This window comes from Orycteropus afer, unplaced genomic scaffold, assembly GCF_000298275.1.
Source record: "Orycteropus afer afer isolate SDZICR_OR568_19922 unplaced genomic scaffold, OryAfe1.0 scaffold00002, whole genome shotgun sequence".
NCBI lineage: Eukaryota > Metazoa > Chordata > Mammalia > Tubulidentata > Orycteropodidae > Orycteropus > Orycteropus afer.
In genome coordinates this window covers 32,301,150-32,320,776 of record NW_006921589.1, presented here as the reverse complement: position 1 = coordinate 32,320,776, position 19,627 = coordinate 32,301,150, and the positions used below count along the sequence as shown (strand labels likewise).

The window sequence follows — 19,627 nt, the reverse complement described above, 5'->3', positions numbered from 1 at the left end:
AGGAAGAGCACCTATGTTATTCAAAACAGCTACTAGTGTTACCTGCACAGTGTAAACCAACAACTTGAAACCACAATGGGACATTTGTTTAAAAAGCAAAAAGCAAAACACTGAAATTTTGAGGTGTCACAATACTTTTGAGATGGGAAAAGCCAAGGCCTGTTCCATTTTTCCTTCCCCTCTGTGAGTTCAGTGTGAGGTACAGGGAAGAAGCACAACATGGGAGGGCTGGAGTCCTTGGCTTCTGCAGATCCTCCTCTTTAGTCCTGCCCCAAAGCACAGCCCGCGAGCAGCAGCTCTTCAAAGTCTTATTTGCAGGCCTCAGAATGCAGCACTTGCACACAGACAAGTGAGGTTTTACAGCAGCTTTTGAATTCCAGTGTACTTGCTCCTTGTAACACACAGTAAAGCAACCAAGAACAACATCATTCCTATGTTCTTTCTAATCAAGAGGCAGAAGACTCCTATTTGGAGGCATTCCATGTTTGGGGGTCAGGATGTGGTAGTCACAGCATAGAACCTTTCCCACCATGAATACTCTGGTGGGAAAGCCTAGAAAAAGTTAAAACTGCAGTTTAAAGTTCTTCTTCCCCCTCCTTCGGCAAAGTAGCATGATGCACATGATTGCAAGGAATTTCAGAAGGCATAGTGTGGCAACTGCAGTTTCAAGTACAATCTGCCCCTTGCAAAGGGATCTGGGGTAACTGCAGATGGATTCAGGCAAATCAGAAACTCAAAAAGTTCATCAACTTCTTTAATGAAAGAAGTTATTCTGAAACTTTTTCTTACAAACTCTGTGTAGTTGACATATCTATAACCTTAGAAGTATCTTCCGTTTTTTTCTAACAGTAGATGGATGTTATTTTTGGAAATTAACATAGGCCAAGACCTGTTCTAATCTGATTTCTACCTTCTTTTCAATCCTCCCCTCAAACTATGCACATTTTTTTTTTTTTTTCTGGGCTCAGGGCTCTGATCATTAGTAAGGCTCAGAAGTAAGAACCAAAAGAACACAATGTCTTTCCTAATTTCAGTGCTGTTCCTTTTGTCACTACAGGAAGACTCCAGATGGTTCTATAACACTCTGTAGTAGATAATCCAGTTTTCAAGCTGTTATGCAGCCTAGTTAAGCTTCTCACGCTGGATCTGGTAGTAACATGCCTGGAAAAAAGTTCAAAACAGTTTTTAAAAATTGCACAAAGAAAGCTATACACATGAGACTAAAGAGAGAACATACTTTATTAATACTGATTGCTCATCAGTTCAGTTGTTACCACTTTCCCTTCTTCCCTGTCAGTCCTCCTACCAGTGTATTCCAAAGACAGTTGATGTTTTCATTAAGCTTTTATATAAAGAAGTGTCTAATGACAGATTGGAACTCTGGCAGCATAGTGCCTAAAGCACTTGATTGCTGACCAAACCCACCAGCCACTCCTCAGAAGGAAGATGGGGCAATCTACTTCCATAGTGATACTGCCTCAGAAACCCAAGGAGAGGTTGCTATGAGTTGGGTCCAACTCGACGGCACATACCAATAATAACAACAATGACAGATTTATAATATGGCAAGTAAAGGTCAGATTTTAGTAAGATTATTAAATAAACACTTGTACTTACCTTCAATGTAGTAAACATTATACCCTGTTCCCCATGCTGAAGATATGGGTCCATTAGATCTTCAATGAGGTGCACTTCAGAGCCTAAATTCCTAATTCTGCCTCAAAGAGAACAAGATGCTGAGTTACTTCGACTTACATGTCTATCTTCCTTTCAAACCTATTTGACACAAAAAGAACATCTCAATAAAAAGTTAGTATCGTATTAGAATAGATGAACAGAAGTGTACTTTTTCCTATTGAGGGAGCATATTCCAGCCATCAGTTCAGAAAAAGCAAGTGGTAGGAGGTATTAAAGTAATGGATCATTCCACGGCCTGACCTACCCTGAGACCAGAACAACTGGCTGATGCATGACTACCACTCTCAACTATTTTGATCAGAGCCACATTAGATGAACACTACAGAATGGCAGAAAAATGTGGAACAAACCTCAGGGAAAAAAAAAAAAAAGCCCAGACTTCCTGGGCCAGTTAAGACTAGAGGACACTCTAAGACTATCACCTTAAGATACACTTTAAACATTAAACCAAAACTATCCCTTGAGGTCATCTTTTAGCTATATAGCAAAATGGGTGTCACCAAACAGTAACAAGCTTTTTTAAAAACTAAAATCAATCTAGGAGATCAAATGGTCAAAAACTACTCTAAGACAAAGAAGAGAGAAGATAAGGGGGCAAGGAAACTAGACTAATGGAAACGGTACAACCAGGACAGAATGAATGAAAATAACAACATACTGTGGAAAACGCAACAAATATCACTGAATAATTTGTGCAGAAATGTTTAAATGGGAACCCAATTTGCTATATAAACTTTCACCTTAAACACAATAAAATTGTTAAAATGAAAAAATAATGAGTTACTAAGATTAAAGTCGGAAAGACTGGTCACCTTGCCCGTAGCACCACGTACAGGAACACCGGAAACAAGTCATCCATAGACCACAAGAAGTCTTCCTGCAGTGTTGCTAGGACACTCTGGGAGATCTCTTCAAAAGTCTGCTGGATGACCTTCAGTTTGTCAGATGGGGTAAATGTCGTGCTGTTGTAAGAAAACGACAAAAACTTGTACTACAATTTTCTTAATAGAGCCATTTGATATTTTTCGGACACTATTCTCTTTTGGAGCTCACATGCTTTATGTTGGACACATCGAGCATAATGGGTTGCTATGGTTCTTTGGTAGCATAGTGGCTAAGACACTTGCCTGCTAACCAGAAGGCTGGTGGTTCAAACCCACCAGCCACTCCTCGGAAGGAAGGTTGGGCAATCCTACTTCCGCAGTGATACTGCCTCGGAAACCCAAGGAGGGGTCGCTATGAGTCGGGGCCGACTCGACGGCACATAACAACAACAACATGGTTCTTTGAGAAAAGAAATCTCCACTGTCTATGGTTCATATGGAAGAATTCACCCCAAGTCACATATCATGTCCTCTTACCCATGTGGCATCTTATTTTCCTAATACATGCTCTTCTCTGAATGAGAAGTTTGATTAATTTTCATTTGGTTAAAGATGTGATTATGTCGATAAATATTTAAGAAGGCACTCTACCACTTCCGAAAATGCAAAGGCCTTGCTGAGTAAAAGATAATCCAAATAAATGTCTCAAAGAGTGTCTTCCTGACCTCCAGATTGCATTTGACTCTACGTACGGGTGGAAGGAGGATCTTAAGAGTTTAGGTAAAATTCAGATGTCAGGAACCTCTTAATAGGCTAATCGTTATTTTGATTTATGTAATTTTTCAATAAATAAGAGACTACCTGATCTGCTGTAGACATTCTACTGCTGAAGCAAAACAAGCATCTTTTGTGGTTGGCAAAACCTGCAAAAAGACAACGGATGAAAGTCAAAGAGGAAAGCTTTCTTCTCAACAACAAAATAAATGATTCCGATAGCACGGTGCAGGTCTTTGGTGAGTAACTGAGGCTAATACATGCTTGGGTACTGCTCTACCAAAAGAAAATGAAAATCTACTATACCTTTTTACTCTCTCCAAGGATTGACAGTGTCACTGGCCAAAACTTCCTACAAAAGATTCCATAAATTGTTAATGCACTGTTACTCATGGCAGGTAAAGCCCTACAAAAACAGATGAGAGCTACACTGGCTCCCCTATGCCCACTTAAAATACTCCACAGATAAATCCCTATAAAGACAACTGACAGTTACATTGCCGTCGCTATGCCTATTTAAAATAACCATGCCACTGACAGGTTATATTTGAATAAATGTTCTATAAGTGATTTGAGAATTTTTATCGTATGTCTGATATGCTATTTCCTGACAATATCATATTGGATATTTAAGGGACTTGTCATTCCACACTTCAGTAACCCTCTACATTACAGATGCTCACAAATAGTGGTCAAGCGCTTTCCTTCACTCAATTTTACCTCAGTTTTACTAAAAGAATAGCCCACTGAAAAAATTAGTTTCTCATTTAAGTTTACCCACTTTTTCTTTGGGGGGTGGGGGTAGCACAAAAATATAATCATTGGGTGGAAATTAGCTTTATCATAGCACTAGAAAGAAGTGTAATCATTTAGTACTCCCCTGGAATAATAAGAAACAATGCCCTATACATAAGACAGCATTTCTAAAACTTTTAAATAAGAAATGCAGATGGGGAGGGAAGGAAGAGAAAGAACAGAAAAATGCCAAAGACTGAATACAATCAAGATTTTCTGAGGAATGTGAATGCTGTTGTTGTTGTTATGCGCCGTCAAGTCAGACCGACTCATAGCAACCCCTCCTTGGGTTTCCGAGGTGGTATCACTACAGAAGTAGATTGCCCAACCTTCCTTTCAAGGAGTGGCTGGTGGGTTTGAACCGCCAGCCTTCTGGTTAGCAGTCAAGTGCCTTAGACACTATGCTACCAGAGCTCCCAGGAATGTGAATATAAAATATATGTTTTGTTTTAAAGTATCAGGCAGGATAATAACTTGTATTTAAATATATAATTAGAAACATATTCCAGATAAGCAGGCTGCATACTCATCTCTGCAAATTTTCAGAAATAATCAAGGATCACCATCGATAGGCAAATAAACTGCAAGTCATGTATGCAATCAGACATCAAAGTCCCAGATTCCTGATAATGGTGTTTGCCTCTTGAATGAAAACCATCTGATTCTGCCTCATAACTACTGTATTTACCTCTGCACCCCAAGAAAGCCCAGAAGAGCAATATCTGGCTGTTTATTGAGTCGCAGAACACATTCCCAGTAAATGTCTTCCTCACGATCATTATCCAAGGCATAAAGCATGAATAGTGGTGGGTAGAGCCGAGGTAGTAGGACAGGAAGCAGTAATCCAGAACTAGTTACCACGTAACTACAAAACAGTGCGTGGGAAGAGAGAAGCATTGGTGTTAAAATTCAATATACAATCAAAGGTCCAGCTTCAGCTGCTAAAAGCTGAAAGCAAAGATGAGAATTCTGAGTAAAGCAGCAGCTAAAGAAGTACTCTGCATGGCGTAGACAGGAGGGGCTTCCATAGTTCTCTTGAACCAAGTGTGAATTCCTTTCATTAACCCAAAATCTAACTGAAAACCTACTTTGTTTCCATCTGGAGGCTGATTTCTCTCTGGTTACCAGAGGTCAGCACGATATTTCTTTGCTCAGCAGCCTTTACACCTCATCATTTGTGGCCGCACTTTCCTGGGGCATGGGCAACAGAATTTGTGATGGAAAAGGTACCTCACAGATCATCTAAGCCAACCACATCATTTTAGAAATAAGGAAATTGAGACCTAGAGAAAACAACTCTTCCCTGCTACTTCTTGGATAAGACCATCTGGTCTCCACCTTCCTCCTTCATTATCTCTACCCAGCTCCACTTACCCTGGCTCTGGTGATTCTGATCTGGAGTCTGGCTTCCCAGTGCAGAACGATTTCCTTTCAGTTGGCAAAGGAGCAGACAGAGGAATTGTGCTGCCCTCTTCCGGAAGCTCAGGAAATAAGAACCTAAGAAATAAAACGTAATTTGAAAAACACTTCAATGTCCAACATTTAGAAAAAAATTGCTAAATAGTTTTGTCGTTGTTATTATGTGCCATCAAGTTGGCTCTGACTCATAGTGACCCCTCCTTGGGTTTCTGAGGCAGTATCACTATGGAAATAGATTGCCCAACCTTCCTTCCAAGGAGTGACTGGTGAATTTGAACCAACAGATAGTGCCTTAGGCACTATGCTACCAGAGCTCCTAAATAAGTTTTAGAAGACCCAATTAACATGAAATTTAAAATGTTTTAAAAACAAAACAAAACAAAAACTCAATTTCCTGAAAATTAATCCTTCAAATGCTAGCCTTTGAGTTTTACCCTAGATTTTTTATCTTTGACCTTTCATATGTAAGTGTTGGCTCTACCATAAACAAGCTCATTGTTCTCTTTTTATTTCCAGATTTAAACTGACCTTTAAGGCAGTTTAAAATCTTCTCTATTTTTGTAAATTTATACCCAACCACTGACTCTGGCCCTAAGTTTATAGCTGGGAAAACTTAAAAGAAAGAAAGAAAAAGTCAGGCAATCTACTTTCATTATCATATACAGCTAGCCAATATTAGAGCTGAACCACTCCAGCCCAGTGATCTTTTTAGTACATCACACCGTCCCTCCAACACTCGAAAAATTTCCAAATGCGTTTATCAGTTTTGATGCTAATAATATAAGGAAGTTTTCTGAGACAAATTTGCAAATTTTTACATAATTCTATCTCAGTAATACAGGGTTTCCTTACTGGCTATAAGTCTCCAGTCAAAGAGCACGTTGCTCAAATCTCCCAGGCTCCGAAACTGCTTGCTGCCTGGAACTCTTTTCCGAAAGCTGCTTACTCTCTCTCACTTTAGCGCCTTCTCATCTCCTTCAAAGTCTCCAATCAAATACTACCTTATTAGTCAGGCCTCCCTAACCCTTATTTAAAATGCTGCTGTGCTGTTATGTGCCGTGGAGTCGGCCGAATCACAGCGACCCCTCCTTGGGTTTCCGAGGCAGTATCACTACGGAAGTAGATTGCCCAATCTTTCTTCCACTTGAGTAGTGGCTGGTGGGTTTGAACCTCCAGCCTTCTGATTAGCAGTCAAATGCCTACCTCCAGCCCAATTCCCATTCTCTTCCTTATTATCCTCTAGAGTCCTAATCAGCATCTGACATACTGTATTTTAGTTGCTTATTATCTGTTTGTCTCCTTCCACTAGAATATAAGCTCCATGAGGACAGAGATTGGTATTTTTTTTTGGGTGTTGTTGTTCACTGACATATCCTTCCAAGACCTAGAACGATTTAGAATTAAATTGTTATTATTTAGAATTAAATAACTAAATAATAAATATTTTCAAATAAATGAATGATGTTGCTGTCAAGGGACAAGACATAAATATTCATGGACAAAACTTTATATTGAATTTTATCTACTCTGTAGATTTTCTCCAGAGATTAATCCAAAAAATAAAACTACTATATCTCATACCTGGAGCTCTGGTAGCATACTGCCTAAGGCACTTGACTGCTGAGCAGAAAGCTGGTGGTTCAAACCCACCAGCCACTCCTGGGAAGGAAGATGGGGCAATCTACTTCCGTAGTGATACTGCCTTGGAAATCCAAGGAGGGGTTGCTATGAGTCGGGTCCGACTTGATGGCACGTGACAGTAACAACAACATACCTCATACCAAAATTAGAATTAAAAAAAAAAAAAAAACTTGAATTTTAGCTTTCTAAATGAGAAAGAAAGTAAGTAAATGAGTAAGAAAGACATAAAGACATATAAGTAGTATTGGCTAATATTCATCTTTTGTTTATAGAATAAACACAAAGTAAAAACATATTTTCATTAATCTATTTAAAGATCTGTGGCATGAAACTGTTTTTTTCATGAGTAATTCCTATTAAAAAGGGGAAAATTTGTGATTCTTCACAAGTTGTAAACTCTAGATTCAGGCTAAAGATGTCAAAGCATTAATATAAACCAGAATTCCATGTACCTTGCAAACCTCAATTAAAAGATCTCTCACCTCACCAGTTGGAAAATGCGCTTAAGATAGGACTTAATCTCCTTCACTGCCTCCTGTAATACGCGGCGGTTGGCTCCCACACCCACATATGTCATTCTGTACACCGCAACCAGTGTCTCCACAAGCCCACCCAGGGGGTGCAGGGGAGTGTCACAAGCCTGAGCAGGAAGAGAAGTAAGGAAGCCAGTCAATGCACACTGTTACCAGAAACAGCTCATCAATCAACTGTAACTTCATAAATGATAAATAATTTCTGAAATGTTCTCAGATAGGCTGTCAAGAGTCAAATAACTTTTTCCTAAAAGTAATGAATATATCCAAATTGCATAGAGTAGGAGGTCCTCATCTTCCTAATCAAAGACCCATCTTGGGAAAATAGCTTCGGAAGTACTGATATGGAATACTATTAAAAGAAAGGTTCTAATATATACTTCACAAAAAATATGTGAAACGCTGCCTTGGAGAAAAATGAATCCTGATTACTGATGACGCTCTGAAGCACTCTTCAGCGCCCTTGATTCCTCGTAAGGCCCTGTCCTGAAGCACCATACTGACGTATGTTACACTTTAAATGGCAGCTGATCTTACAGTGCCTAAGGCACTTGACTGCTAACCAGAAGGCTGGTGGTTCAAACACACCAGCCACTCCTTGGAAGGAAGATTGGGCAATCTATTTCTGTAGCGATACTGCCTTGGAAACTCAAGCAGGGGTTGCTATGAGTCAGGTCTGACTCGACGGCAGTGAGTTTAGTTTGGTTTGTTTTTTTTGATCTTATAGGGTTGGAGAAGGAAGCGCAGGGAGTATGTCTAGGGGGCCAGGGCTTTATCTACACAATCTGCAGTTTGCTAATGTTACCTTAGTTCTCAGGAACCCTCTGGAACACTTTACAAGAGATCTATCATCAAAATGAGACAATCTTCATGTAGAAATGTCCTCTCAGTCATCAGAGAATTAACAAAAGAAATACTTAGAAATTATAACAAGATGTTGTTGCTGTTGTTATGTGCCATAAAGTCAGATCCGACTCATAGCGACCCCTCCTTAGGTTTCCAAGGCAGTATCACTATGGAAGTAGATTGCCCCATCTTCCTTCCGAGGAGTGGCTGGTGGGTTTGATCCGCCAGCCTTCTGGTTAACAGTCAAGTGCCTTAGGCACTATGCTACCAGAGCTCCATAACAAGAATGTTGTTGTTGTTGTTGTTATGTGCCATTGAGTTGGACCCGACTCATAGCGACCCCTCTTTGGGTTTCCAAGGCAGTATCACTATGAAGTAGATTGTCCCATCTTCCTTCCAAGGAGTGGCTGGTGGGTTTGAACTGCCAGCCTTCTGGTTAGCAGTCAAGTGCTTTGGCACTATGCTACCAGAATAGGGGGTTGTAATTTTTACAAAAGCAGACTGCCACATCTTTCTCCCCCCCAAGTGGCTGATGGGTTCAAACCTCTGACCTTTCGTTTTGCAGCCGAGTGTTTAACCACAGTGCCACAAAGGCTCCAAAAGGAAGATTTATGTTATGAATGAATTTGAATGATATACTGTGGTAGATGCATCATTAATTCACAAGGCCAATGTAATTTTGACTCTGTTGTTGTTGTGTTGTTATGTGCTGTCGAGTCGGAACTGACTCATAGTGACCCCTCCTTGGGTTTCCGAGGCAGTATCACTATGGAAGTGGATTGCCCCATCTTCCTTCCGAGGAGTGGCTGTGACTCTAGTTTACCTTTATTAAATATCTCTTGATGTCTTCATATTTCTCCACAGAGAAGGCACCAATATGGTGAGGAATGAATTCCAAACTCTCTAGTGTCTGAGTCTGTGAACGACTTAGTATCTCTGGGCTACAAAAAGAGAAAAGAAAGCCTGTTACATTTTTTACATAAACAAGGTAATTGTAAATGTGCACATGAAACAACAGTCACCAACCAAGAAGGAAATAAGTATCTAACACAGTGTTCAGCCCAAATGAGCTCAAAAATGGTAACTAACCTGCTATTAGGTATCTGACTTCTTTACCATTCATTCAAAACACCATTCAATATTATTTAACACCAACCACAACAAATGAGTGAAGATTTTGCTCCAACTTAAACCACAATGTTAGGAAATACTATGGAGAAAGCTGATAATAGACATTTAGTGAGGAAGGAAAAAATAAAATAAGGGAAACGGGGACTTAGGAAACAGGGAGGTAAAACAAATCAAAGGGCACAGGAAGAAATAAAAATGAGCTCAAAAAGCAAGGACAGAAATAAGGACACTGCTGTAGGCAGCAAGGTACACACATAATGGATAAATGGATAATAGACATTTAGTGAGGAAGGAAAAAATAAAATAAGGGAAACGGGGACTTAGGAAACAGGGAGGTAAAACAAATCAAAGGGCACAGGAAGAAATAAAAATGAGCTCAAAAAGCAAGGACAGAAATAAGGACACTGCTGTAGGCAGCAAGGTACACACATAATGGATAAATGGAAGCTCTGGATGAAGAAGCTGAGAAAAAAGACATACTAGAAATTGTTGGTAACGGTATTCCACCATTAATTACAACCAATAAGAAATTAGAAATAATGCATAATCATTGTTATTATATTTTTCTAGATAAACAAATTAATCACCATGAACTGATATAACAGTTCATTTATTCTCACTCCTCAGAAACATTCAACAGTTAACCAGAAATGGAGGGCTAAGGCTTCAATGTCTACCCTCAGGGACTGTCAGCAGTGAAGGACAACTGACCATCCACATCAGGCACAAGGGCCAGCTCGTGTCTTTAGTCAATTCTGAGAGTTTCCAACCATGAATGTCATAAATGAAATACTCTAATCAATTCCCATTTATTCAAAATACAGGAAAAAAAATACTTCTTTCTACACTTACTTTTAAAAAATAAAACAACACACACTCCAAGCAGAAGATACGATACAAAGGAAGCATCTGACGTATAAATGAAAGTCAGCATAAAACAGATCTAAAAAATCAACTGTATGTAGTTACACACACAGATCAAAGTGAGCTCTCTGCCATTTTAAAAACAAAGGCATAGCTCAAAAATACATTACATAGAATTTCAGGCAAGAAAATTGTGGTTAATTAAGCGGTCTGCTGCAGGAATTAGCAAATTCTTCATGTCCAAATGCTAAAAATGCTTGTGGGAGTTACTGGCCAAGTAAAGAACAAAGAAATACAAAGAAGGCAGATGGAGAAAAGATAAGCAGGAGAAAAGGAAAGCAAAGGAGAAAAAAGAGAGAGAAAATAAGGAAAAGGAGAAAAAGAAAGAAAAAAAGTACACCAGTAACTTCTTTCAGTATTTTAAAAGTGCCTGGCCTCCAGGATTTCTAAAGAGATATCTCCAGACATTTGAATTGCTATTTCCAAGCAATGCATCATTTTTCTCTAGCCATTTTTCATTTGTTTGTTTGGATTTGCATATGATGTATCTGGGCATGGATTTTTTTGGGGTCTATCCCGGAAGGAGTTTATTCAGTTTCTTGAAGCTGTAGGTTCACGCTTTTCACCAACCTTTAGAAGTTTTGAACCATTATTTCTTCTAATATTTTTTCAGCAATGCATTCTTTCTCCTCTCCCTCCAGAACTCTAACAACAAAATGTCAGACCTTTGTTGTTGCCCCACGTATCCCTGAGGTTCACTTTTTTTCATTCCTTTTTTCTATTGTTTAGATTGGGTAATTTCGGTTGATTTATTTTCACATCCACTGGGTCTTCTGCGTATCTCTATTCTGAGATGAGTACATCCAGTGAGCTCTTTAGTTTGGTTATTGTATTTTCCAGTTTTCAAATTCTGAGTTAATTTTTCTTTATATCTTCTATTTCTTTGCTGATACTTTCTATTTTGGTATTTGTTTCAAGGGTGTTTTTCATTGCTTACTTTAGTATTTTTATATTAGTTCCATTAACATTCTTATCAGATAATGCCAACATCTATGTCATCTTATCATTGATGCCTGTTGATTGTCTTATCCCATGTGAGTTGAGATTTTGGAGGCTCTTTCATTGTTGAGCAATTTTGGTTTTTTGGATCCCAGACATTTTGAGTATTATGAGATTGTGGATCATCTTTATACCTTTGCAGAACGTTGACATGCACAAAGTAGCAGGCCTGAGACCGTTATCTCTGAAGGACCTATTAAGCTTGGACCTTGGCTCGTGTATAGGAACTGAACTGCCAACAAATACCCTGTATTGATTTGAAATGTTTCCTAAGTGGTAAGGGTGTTTTGCTGTGCCTAGACTATACAATGTGTTTTATAGTGAAAAATTACTTTTCTTCTGGGACTCTGGAATTGGGGTAGTTTCTAGGCCCAGGTTGCTTATACATAACAAGCCCCCAATCAAATTTTTGGCACTGAGTCTCTAATGGGATCCCCTGGGCAGAAACAATGCACCTGTGTGGCTGTACTTAGCTGCTGGGGACAGAGTATGCTCTGTATGACCCCTCACTGCAGAAGTGAACGCAGGAAACTGCACAGGGACTCCTCCAGGCTCCACATGTGTCATCTTCTCTGATGATGTGGCTATGGATACTTACTTTGTGATGATAAATGTTACTGGTGAGTATGACTGCATGTTGAACCTTAAGAGTCCTTCCAGTGAATCACTCAACATGTGGGTGGTCTTGGGAACCCATGTAACAGTTGATAATTTTGTTATAGCCTTCTGTGGCCTGTGGTTCCAATGTTCACTTTTCAAAGGCTTTGCAGTGCTATTTGTGTCTGTCCCATGAATGCACCATTCTGTGGTCAGTCTGGGACCAGGGTAGAGATCTACCCGTTAGCTCAGATCTCCAAGCCTTTGGTATGCTAATTAGGATCAAATCTACTCATGTGCAGGTCAGGAGTGAACCAGGCAGTTCATAAACAACTTTACAGGGCTGCTTTCCTGAGCAACTTCCTCTGCACTATCTTCCCGGAACTTCTGGTTCCCTCAGCTCCTCTTTTCGGTTCTCTAGCCAGAACCTTCCCACTTCCAAGGTTGTGTCATGCAGTGGGAAGGCAAAGAAGCCAGAAAAGCAATGAAGTTTGGCTTTCCCCTCTCGGACCTAAGGATTCATCAAAGTGGAAAGAAGGTTCCACTCCGTAAGTTCTGGCTGCTCTAACCACTATTGTAGCCACCCTTGACATGGGGAACTGCCTGGGGTTTGAGGCATGAGGGAATGGACAAAAAGGAGAGAAAGAAAACCTGTCCTCCACCATAACCACACATTAGGAGTGCCTTCTGTCCTTTGAGCTAGAACCAGAGGTTTTTTCCTGATTCTCTGTCTGTCTGCACCACATTGCTTAATTCTAGGTTTCAGGTTGGGTTGAGTTCAGGCCAAGGGATACTGGAGGGATAAAACCACTAAATTCATCACTGGTTCAGTGGTACTTTGAATTCTGGTATTCTCCCCCAATTCGCTTGCTGATATTTACTTCCAAGTTCTCAAACAGCTATGTATGCATTTTGTCCAGGTTTATCTAAGAAGATGATAAAGCTATCCATTCTGTCCAAGTTGTATAGTGAGTTGAGTTGAAATAAAAATATCAAGGTTCCCATGACCACCTAGTGATTTGCTAGAAGGCCTCTCAAGACCCTTTACTCAATCTTAATCGGAAGCAGCAGTACATCAACTTTAAATTATGTTTTTAATGAAATGTGAAGGAGGTCTAACTGCTTGTTGGCTTTAAGTTCCATCTTCCTAATATGCTCCTCCCCATTCCGAGCAGGCATTCACTCACCTGTCTCTGTGTTGGCGTCGATTAGTGGTCAGGGCCACAGCAATATTGTCCCATGCTTTCCAAACTTCCCCTTGGCCTGGGCTCTCACAGCCCAGCTGGCGCCAACATTCATCAAACACAGCTTTCCACTTTTCATCAGCTGGCACTGCCAGGTTTCCTAGTTTCCTGCTAATAAAGTCATGTCAACCTTTTATTAATCACTTCTTTTGTGCAAAAATGGTCCCGAAGGGTAAGACTTTTCTAATACACAACTAGGAATGCTTCTGTGACAAAAACTGTCTAGGTTGATGGTGGTTCCACTGTAAAAACATTGAAACAAAGTTTTAAAGGGATGGCTTTTAGCTACTTAATGTTTATTAGATATGCAAGTACATAGATCGTTAAGTACAGAGCACGAATTGACTTAAGTATAAAGCACATTAGGATTGACTCCTCTGCTTTCTGCAATTCCACAGAATTGATTTTTTAAAATTGATTCCTGTTAAAACAAGGACATTCTGGCTTTGCATATCTCACAATGAGAACTGTGAAATGCATTACATAATGGGTTCTAAAAATACTCTAAGAATAAACATAGTACAGAAGATTATATCAAGCTCACGTAAGAACGAAGAATCTAAGATGCTATTAAAATATAAAAACAAAGCTGGACTCAATCAAAGGAAATGGACATATACCAAAAACATGGAGGAAGAAAATAATATACTTAGATTTTGCCTCCCCCCCCATATATGCAGATTATTCTATTCCACTTGGTGTGTGTGTGTGTGTGTGTGTGTATATATATATATATATGGGCTTGATCTTTACTCTTCAAAATCAAGTCTGTACAGGGGTTTCATTTAAGAATGCTGTCTTGATGCAAATCAGAACAACAACGAGATACCATCTTGCTCCAGCACTAGTAGCAAAGTTCAATGAGACAGAAAATAACAAATGCTGGCAAGGATGTGGAGAGATTGGGACTTTCATACACTGCTGGTGGGACTGTAAAATGGTACAACCATTGTGGAAAGCAGTATGGTGATTCCTTCGAAAATTGGAACCAGAAATACCATTTGACCCAGCTATTCCATTACTAGGTATATATCCTAAAGTGAGAGCCATGACAAGAACAGACATATGCACACCCATGTTCATCGCAGCACTATTTACAATAGCCAAAGATGGAAACAACCTAGATGTCCATCAACTGAGGGATGGATATCCAAATTATGGTACATACACACAATGGAATACTATGTAACCCTAAAGAATAATGTAGAATCTGTGAAACACCGCATCACATGGATGAACTTGGAGGATATTATGCTGAGTGAAATAAGTCAATCACAAAAGGACAAATATTGTATTAGTCCGTTACTGTAAAAGTCAAGGAAATGCTTATCTATGGAAGGACATTTTCTTTGTTGGTTACCAGGGGTGGGAGGGGAGGGTAGAGAATACAGTTAGATAGATAGAGATAAGTTTTGATTTGGGTGAAGAGAAAGGCAATCTACCAAATGTGAGTGATCAATATAGTGGCATTGAGGATGAGAAAGACATAGAGAGGTACATGGGAAGTACAGACAACAAAGATGAATCCTTTTGCACATATAGTACAACGTGATCAATGAAGGCAAACACGGGTATATGGGTGGATAGATGGGTGGACAGGCTGAACTATTAGCTATGTCTATCAAGTGGGGAGTGCACCCAAGAACATGTATAAGGTTGGCAGACAGTGGTCCTATAACTTTATGTGTATGATCTGAATTCCTGGGTGTATAATGGAGCTGACAAGGGGCAAGGTTGTAGTCACTGCTTGGTCACAGGTAGCTACCCAGAGGGACCAAGTAGTTGAACCTGTGGGATCGGGACCATAGTCGCAGAGGACATCAAGCTCAATTGGCATAACATACTACACAAAAATTGTTCTACCCCCTACTGTGGCGAATAGTGACTGAGATCTTAAAAGCTTGCAAGTTGCCATCTAGATGCAACGATGGGTCTCTCCTCGTCCAGAGCAAAGAAGAATGAAGAAAACCAAAAATTCATGAAACAATTATTAGTCCTAGTGAGTGGTACATCATCCGATCTGCAGCCTATACGACTATGAGACCAGAAGAACTAGATGGTGCCTGGCTACTACTGTCAACCACTTAGAAGAGGATCTATGTAGGAGATCCTGGATAGACGACAGGGAGAACAACGTGGAACAAAACTCAAAATCATTTGAGAAAAAAAAAAGGGGGGGGGACCAGGTTTGCTGGCCCAAGGGAGCCTGGTGGAACCACTGAGACTATGGCCCCTAGCTGCCCTTCAGGTCTGGAATTGAACACACGCCTATGGCTTCCAGCCAAACAATGGACAGGCATATGAGTTGAACATTTACCTGAGGTAGGTACACTCCTTGGAGAAAACAAGCATGGGAGAAAGAAGGGCTGCTTATGCACAGGGAGACAGCTCAGGGGGCAGGAATGCATGGAGGGATGGACACAGGGAAGAGGTAACTGTTGGGAGGAAGTGGGAGAGGAAATGTTGCATTGTGGTAAATTGTGGTCAATGTCATGAGACAAAGTGTATGTGAACTGCTGTACGGAAAGTGTATTTGCTCTGTAAATTTTCACCCAAATCACAATAAAAAGAAAGAAAAAAAAAAAGAATGCTCTCTTTCAATCACCTGTACCTTAAGAAAAGGATTACTCCTACACATGGTACTTATATTTTAAACATCTAAGCTCTAAGACTTACACTCTAAGCCAAGACTACAGACTTAACTCTCTATGGTGATGTCAGCTGACCAATCAAGGAGGTTATACCTTATTAAAAAAAATTTTTTTAAAAAAAACTTTATTCTGTACTAAAAATATTAACCAGCTTTGATAAAAGCAAGACAACTCAAAATACTCAATAATTAATCCAGAATTAACGCTGGTACTCACAAAACTTTGGGTCTGTCTTTGTCATTCTCATACAGGCTAGGCTTGAAGTAGGTTCCAGTGATTTTTATCCCAGATCCCCATTCTCCATTAAAAAAACCTTCAATGTAATCTCCATTTGGCATAGTCAGTGTTCCCTATGTAAAGTGAGAAGGGAAAACGTGGAATTAGAGGAAAAATTTTCAATATTACAGATAATACCACAATTAATGAAGACAGAATGCATCCCCCCTAAAGTGGGATAAGGATGTCCACCCTTAATCATCACTATTTAAAATTATACTGGAGAGTCTAGTTACTGCATCAGGCAAGAAAAAATAAAAATCAAGAAAAAATAAATATTAAATGGCTAATGTTGCCCTTTTTAACTTTTTCTTTATTAGTCTACACTTTAAACCACACACACACACACACACACACACAGTGTAAATATGCCTGTACAAAAAATGTGTATAAAAATATCTCATGGGTCAAAGAATAAATAACAAGAAAAATCCAAAAATAATTTGAACATATAATGTATCACATTTTATAGGGTGCTGCTAAGGCATTGCTCAGTGGGAAATTTATAGCTGTAAATACACTATGAAAAAAGAATAAAGATCTCAAATCAATAATCTATGCTTTCACCTTATGAACTAGAAAAAGAGGAACAAAGTAAACCCAAAGAATGAATGAAATAGGAAATAATAAATATTAAAGCAGGAATAAAAAAGATCAAAAACAGGGGAAAAAAATAAAGAAAAATCAATGAAGCCAAACAGTTTTTTGAAAAGATCAACAGAACTGACCAATATTTAGCTAGACTGGTAAAGAAAAGAAAGAGAGAAAGAAGGCCTAAGCTGCCAAAGTCAAGAATGAAACAAGGGATATTATCACCAAGCTTATAGAAATTTCACAAGTTATAAGGGGAATACTAGGAGATCAATTTTATGCCAATAAATTAGATGAAACAGAAAAAAAAAAAAAACAACGCACTGCTGTCGAGTCGATTTGACTCATAGCAACTCCTCTTTGTGTTTCAGAGGCAGTATCACTACAGAAATAGAATGCTCAGTCTTTGGAGTGGCTGGTGGGTTTGAACCACCAGCCTTCTGGTTAGCAGTCAAATGCCTTAGGCACTACACCACCAGAGGTCCTAAACTAACTCGAAAAGAAATGTAAAATCTAAATAGATCGGTAACAGGTAAAGAAACTGAATTACAAAGTTAAAATCTTCTGACAGAGAAATGTTCAGGTCCCCATGACTTCACTGGTAAGTTCTCCCAATATTTAAATATACCAAGGCTTCACAAACTCTTTCAGGAAGTAGAGGAGGAGACACTTCTCAATTCATTCTACGAGGCCAGTATTACCTTGGTTCCAAAGACTGGCAAAGACATAGCATGAAAAGAAAACTACAGACCAATAACCCTCATAAATATAGATGTGAAAAGCTTCAACAAAATATTAGCATTATATCCAACAACACGTAAAAGAGATTATACCATACATGACCAAGTGTGATGTAGCTAGGACCAAGTGTGATGTAGCTAGGAAAGCAAGGTTGGTTGCTAAACATAATCATATTATGAAAATAAAGGATAAAAACCATGATTATCTTAAGTGAGGCAGAAAATTCACTTTGACAAAATCCAAAATTCATTCATGATAAAAACTCTGAAAAAACTAAGACTAGAAGGGAACTTAATGTTGCATAGCATTGCATTGTACGTATGTACCATAATTTGGTTACCCGTCGATCCACTGACGGACACTTAGGCTGTTTCCATCTCTTTGCCATTGTGAATACTGCTGTGATGAACACAGGTATGTGCATATCTAAAAAATACATAAAGAACTCTCGCAACTCAGTAAGACTAACAAAACCAAAAACCAAACCTGTTGCAGTGAGTGAAGTCTGACTCACAGTGACCCTACAAAAACAGAGTAGTTAATTCCCCATAGGATTTCCAAGGCTATAAATCTTTATGGAAGCAAACTGCCTCATCCTTCTCCCCCAGAATCACTGGTGGGTTGGAACCACTGACCTTTTGGTTAACAGCCGAACTCTTAACCACTGCACAATCTGGGCTCCTTTCAATAAGACTACAAACTATCCAACCAGAAACTGTGCAAAAGATTTGAATAAACATTTCACCAAAGAAGATATATGAATCACTAATAAGCCCATGAAAAGATGTTCTTTGCCATTAGTCACTGGGGAAATACAAATTAAAAATCACAATGAGATACCATTTCATATCCACTAAAATGGGTTTAAGAAAAAAGACAGAAAATAACAAGTGCTTACAAAGATGTAGAGAAACTAGAATCCTCACGCATTGCTGACAGAAATACAAAATAGAGCAGTCATTTTGGAAAACCATCTGGCAGTTTTTTAATATGTGGATCATCAATTTACCATACAAACCAGTGATTCTACCTCTAGGTATCTACTCAAGAGAAAAGACAACCTAACTCTACCCAAAAAGCTGTATTCAAATGTTCACAGCAGCATTATTCAAAATAGTCTACAACTAGAAATAAGCCAATGTCCATCAACTGGTAAATAGATTAACAAATGTGGCTTTGAAATACTAACAAGCAACAAAGAGGGATGAAGTCCTACACATGTCATAATATGGAAAAACCTCAAACCATTACACTAAGTTTAAGTAGCCACAGAAAAAAGACCACGGAGTGTATGTTTCCATTTATAAGAAAAGTCAAATCTACAGAGTGATAAAGTCTATTCATTACTACTGGGGATGGTAGTGGGCAGTGACTGCAAATGGGCAGTCTTTTAGGTGATGGAAATGTTCTAAAACTGGATTGTGGTGATGGCTGCACAACTCTTGATATTTATGAAAAAATCATTAAATTATACACTTAAAATGGATAAATTTCATAGAATACAAATTAGCTTTTTAAAAATGTCAGAAAATAAAAAAAGGTTGTATTAGAGAGAGAAAGAAGAAAATTAGTTCCCAACCTTTCCACTAAGAGTCCAGTCATCTGAAAATTCTCCCTCATAGATAGTATCATCTTCAGAAAGTAAAAGCCCATTTCCCTATTGTGAAGAAACAAAACAAAAATCACAACACATAAAATGCAGAACAAGTTGAGTATATGCAGTCATATCCCTGAAGACTTAAGTAATCTTAAAAAGACAAGAAAAACAATACTAAGAAGTTTAGAAAACTAATAAAAAGATCATTTTAAAAAATAAGGACATAGGTTATTGTAAAAGTTAAGGAAAGGTTTACATATTGGAGGACATTTTCTTTGTTGGTTACCAGGGGTGGGAGGGGAGGGGAGGGAATGCTGTTAGATAGATAGAGATAAATACTGATTTG

At 38.9% G+C, this 19,627-nt stretch overlaps 1 protein-coding gene across 1 annotated transcript in view; it reads right to left on the bottom strand.

Annotated features, from left to right (window-relative positions):
• Positions 1-1,122: 1,122 nt before the first annotated feature.
• The window catches only part of ALS2 (alsin Rho guanine nucleotide exchange factor ALS2), a 67,831-nt gene continuing 49,326 nt past the window's right edge, over positions 1,123-19,627 (bottom strand). Inside the window, exons 22-33 of the mRNA XM_007935123.2 lie at positions 19,264-19,341; positions 16,293-16,426; positions 13,369-13,536; positions 9,354-9,471; positions 7,634-7,791; positions 5,466-5,588; positions 4,780-4,956; positions 3,603-3,648; positions 3,384-3,445; positions 2,511-2,660; positions 1,618-1,714; positions 1,123-1,161 (exon numbers count right to left, since the gene is read on the bottom strand). Of these exons, the coding sequence (XP_007933314.1) occupies positions 1,123-1,161; positions 1,618-1,714; positions 2,511-2,660; positions 3,384-3,445; positions 3,603-3,648; positions 4,780-4,956; positions 5,466-5,588; positions 7,634-7,791; positions 9,354-9,471; positions 13,369-13,536; positions 16,293-16,426; positions 19,264-19,341 (1,350 nt within the window). The remainder of the gene's footprint in view (positions 1,162-1,617; positions 1,715-2,510; positions 2,661-3,383; positions 3,446-3,602; positions 3,649-4,779; positions 4,957-5,465; positions 5,589-7,633; positions 7,792-9,353; positions 9,472-13,368; positions 13,537-16,292; positions 16,427-19,263; positions 19,342-19,627) is intronic.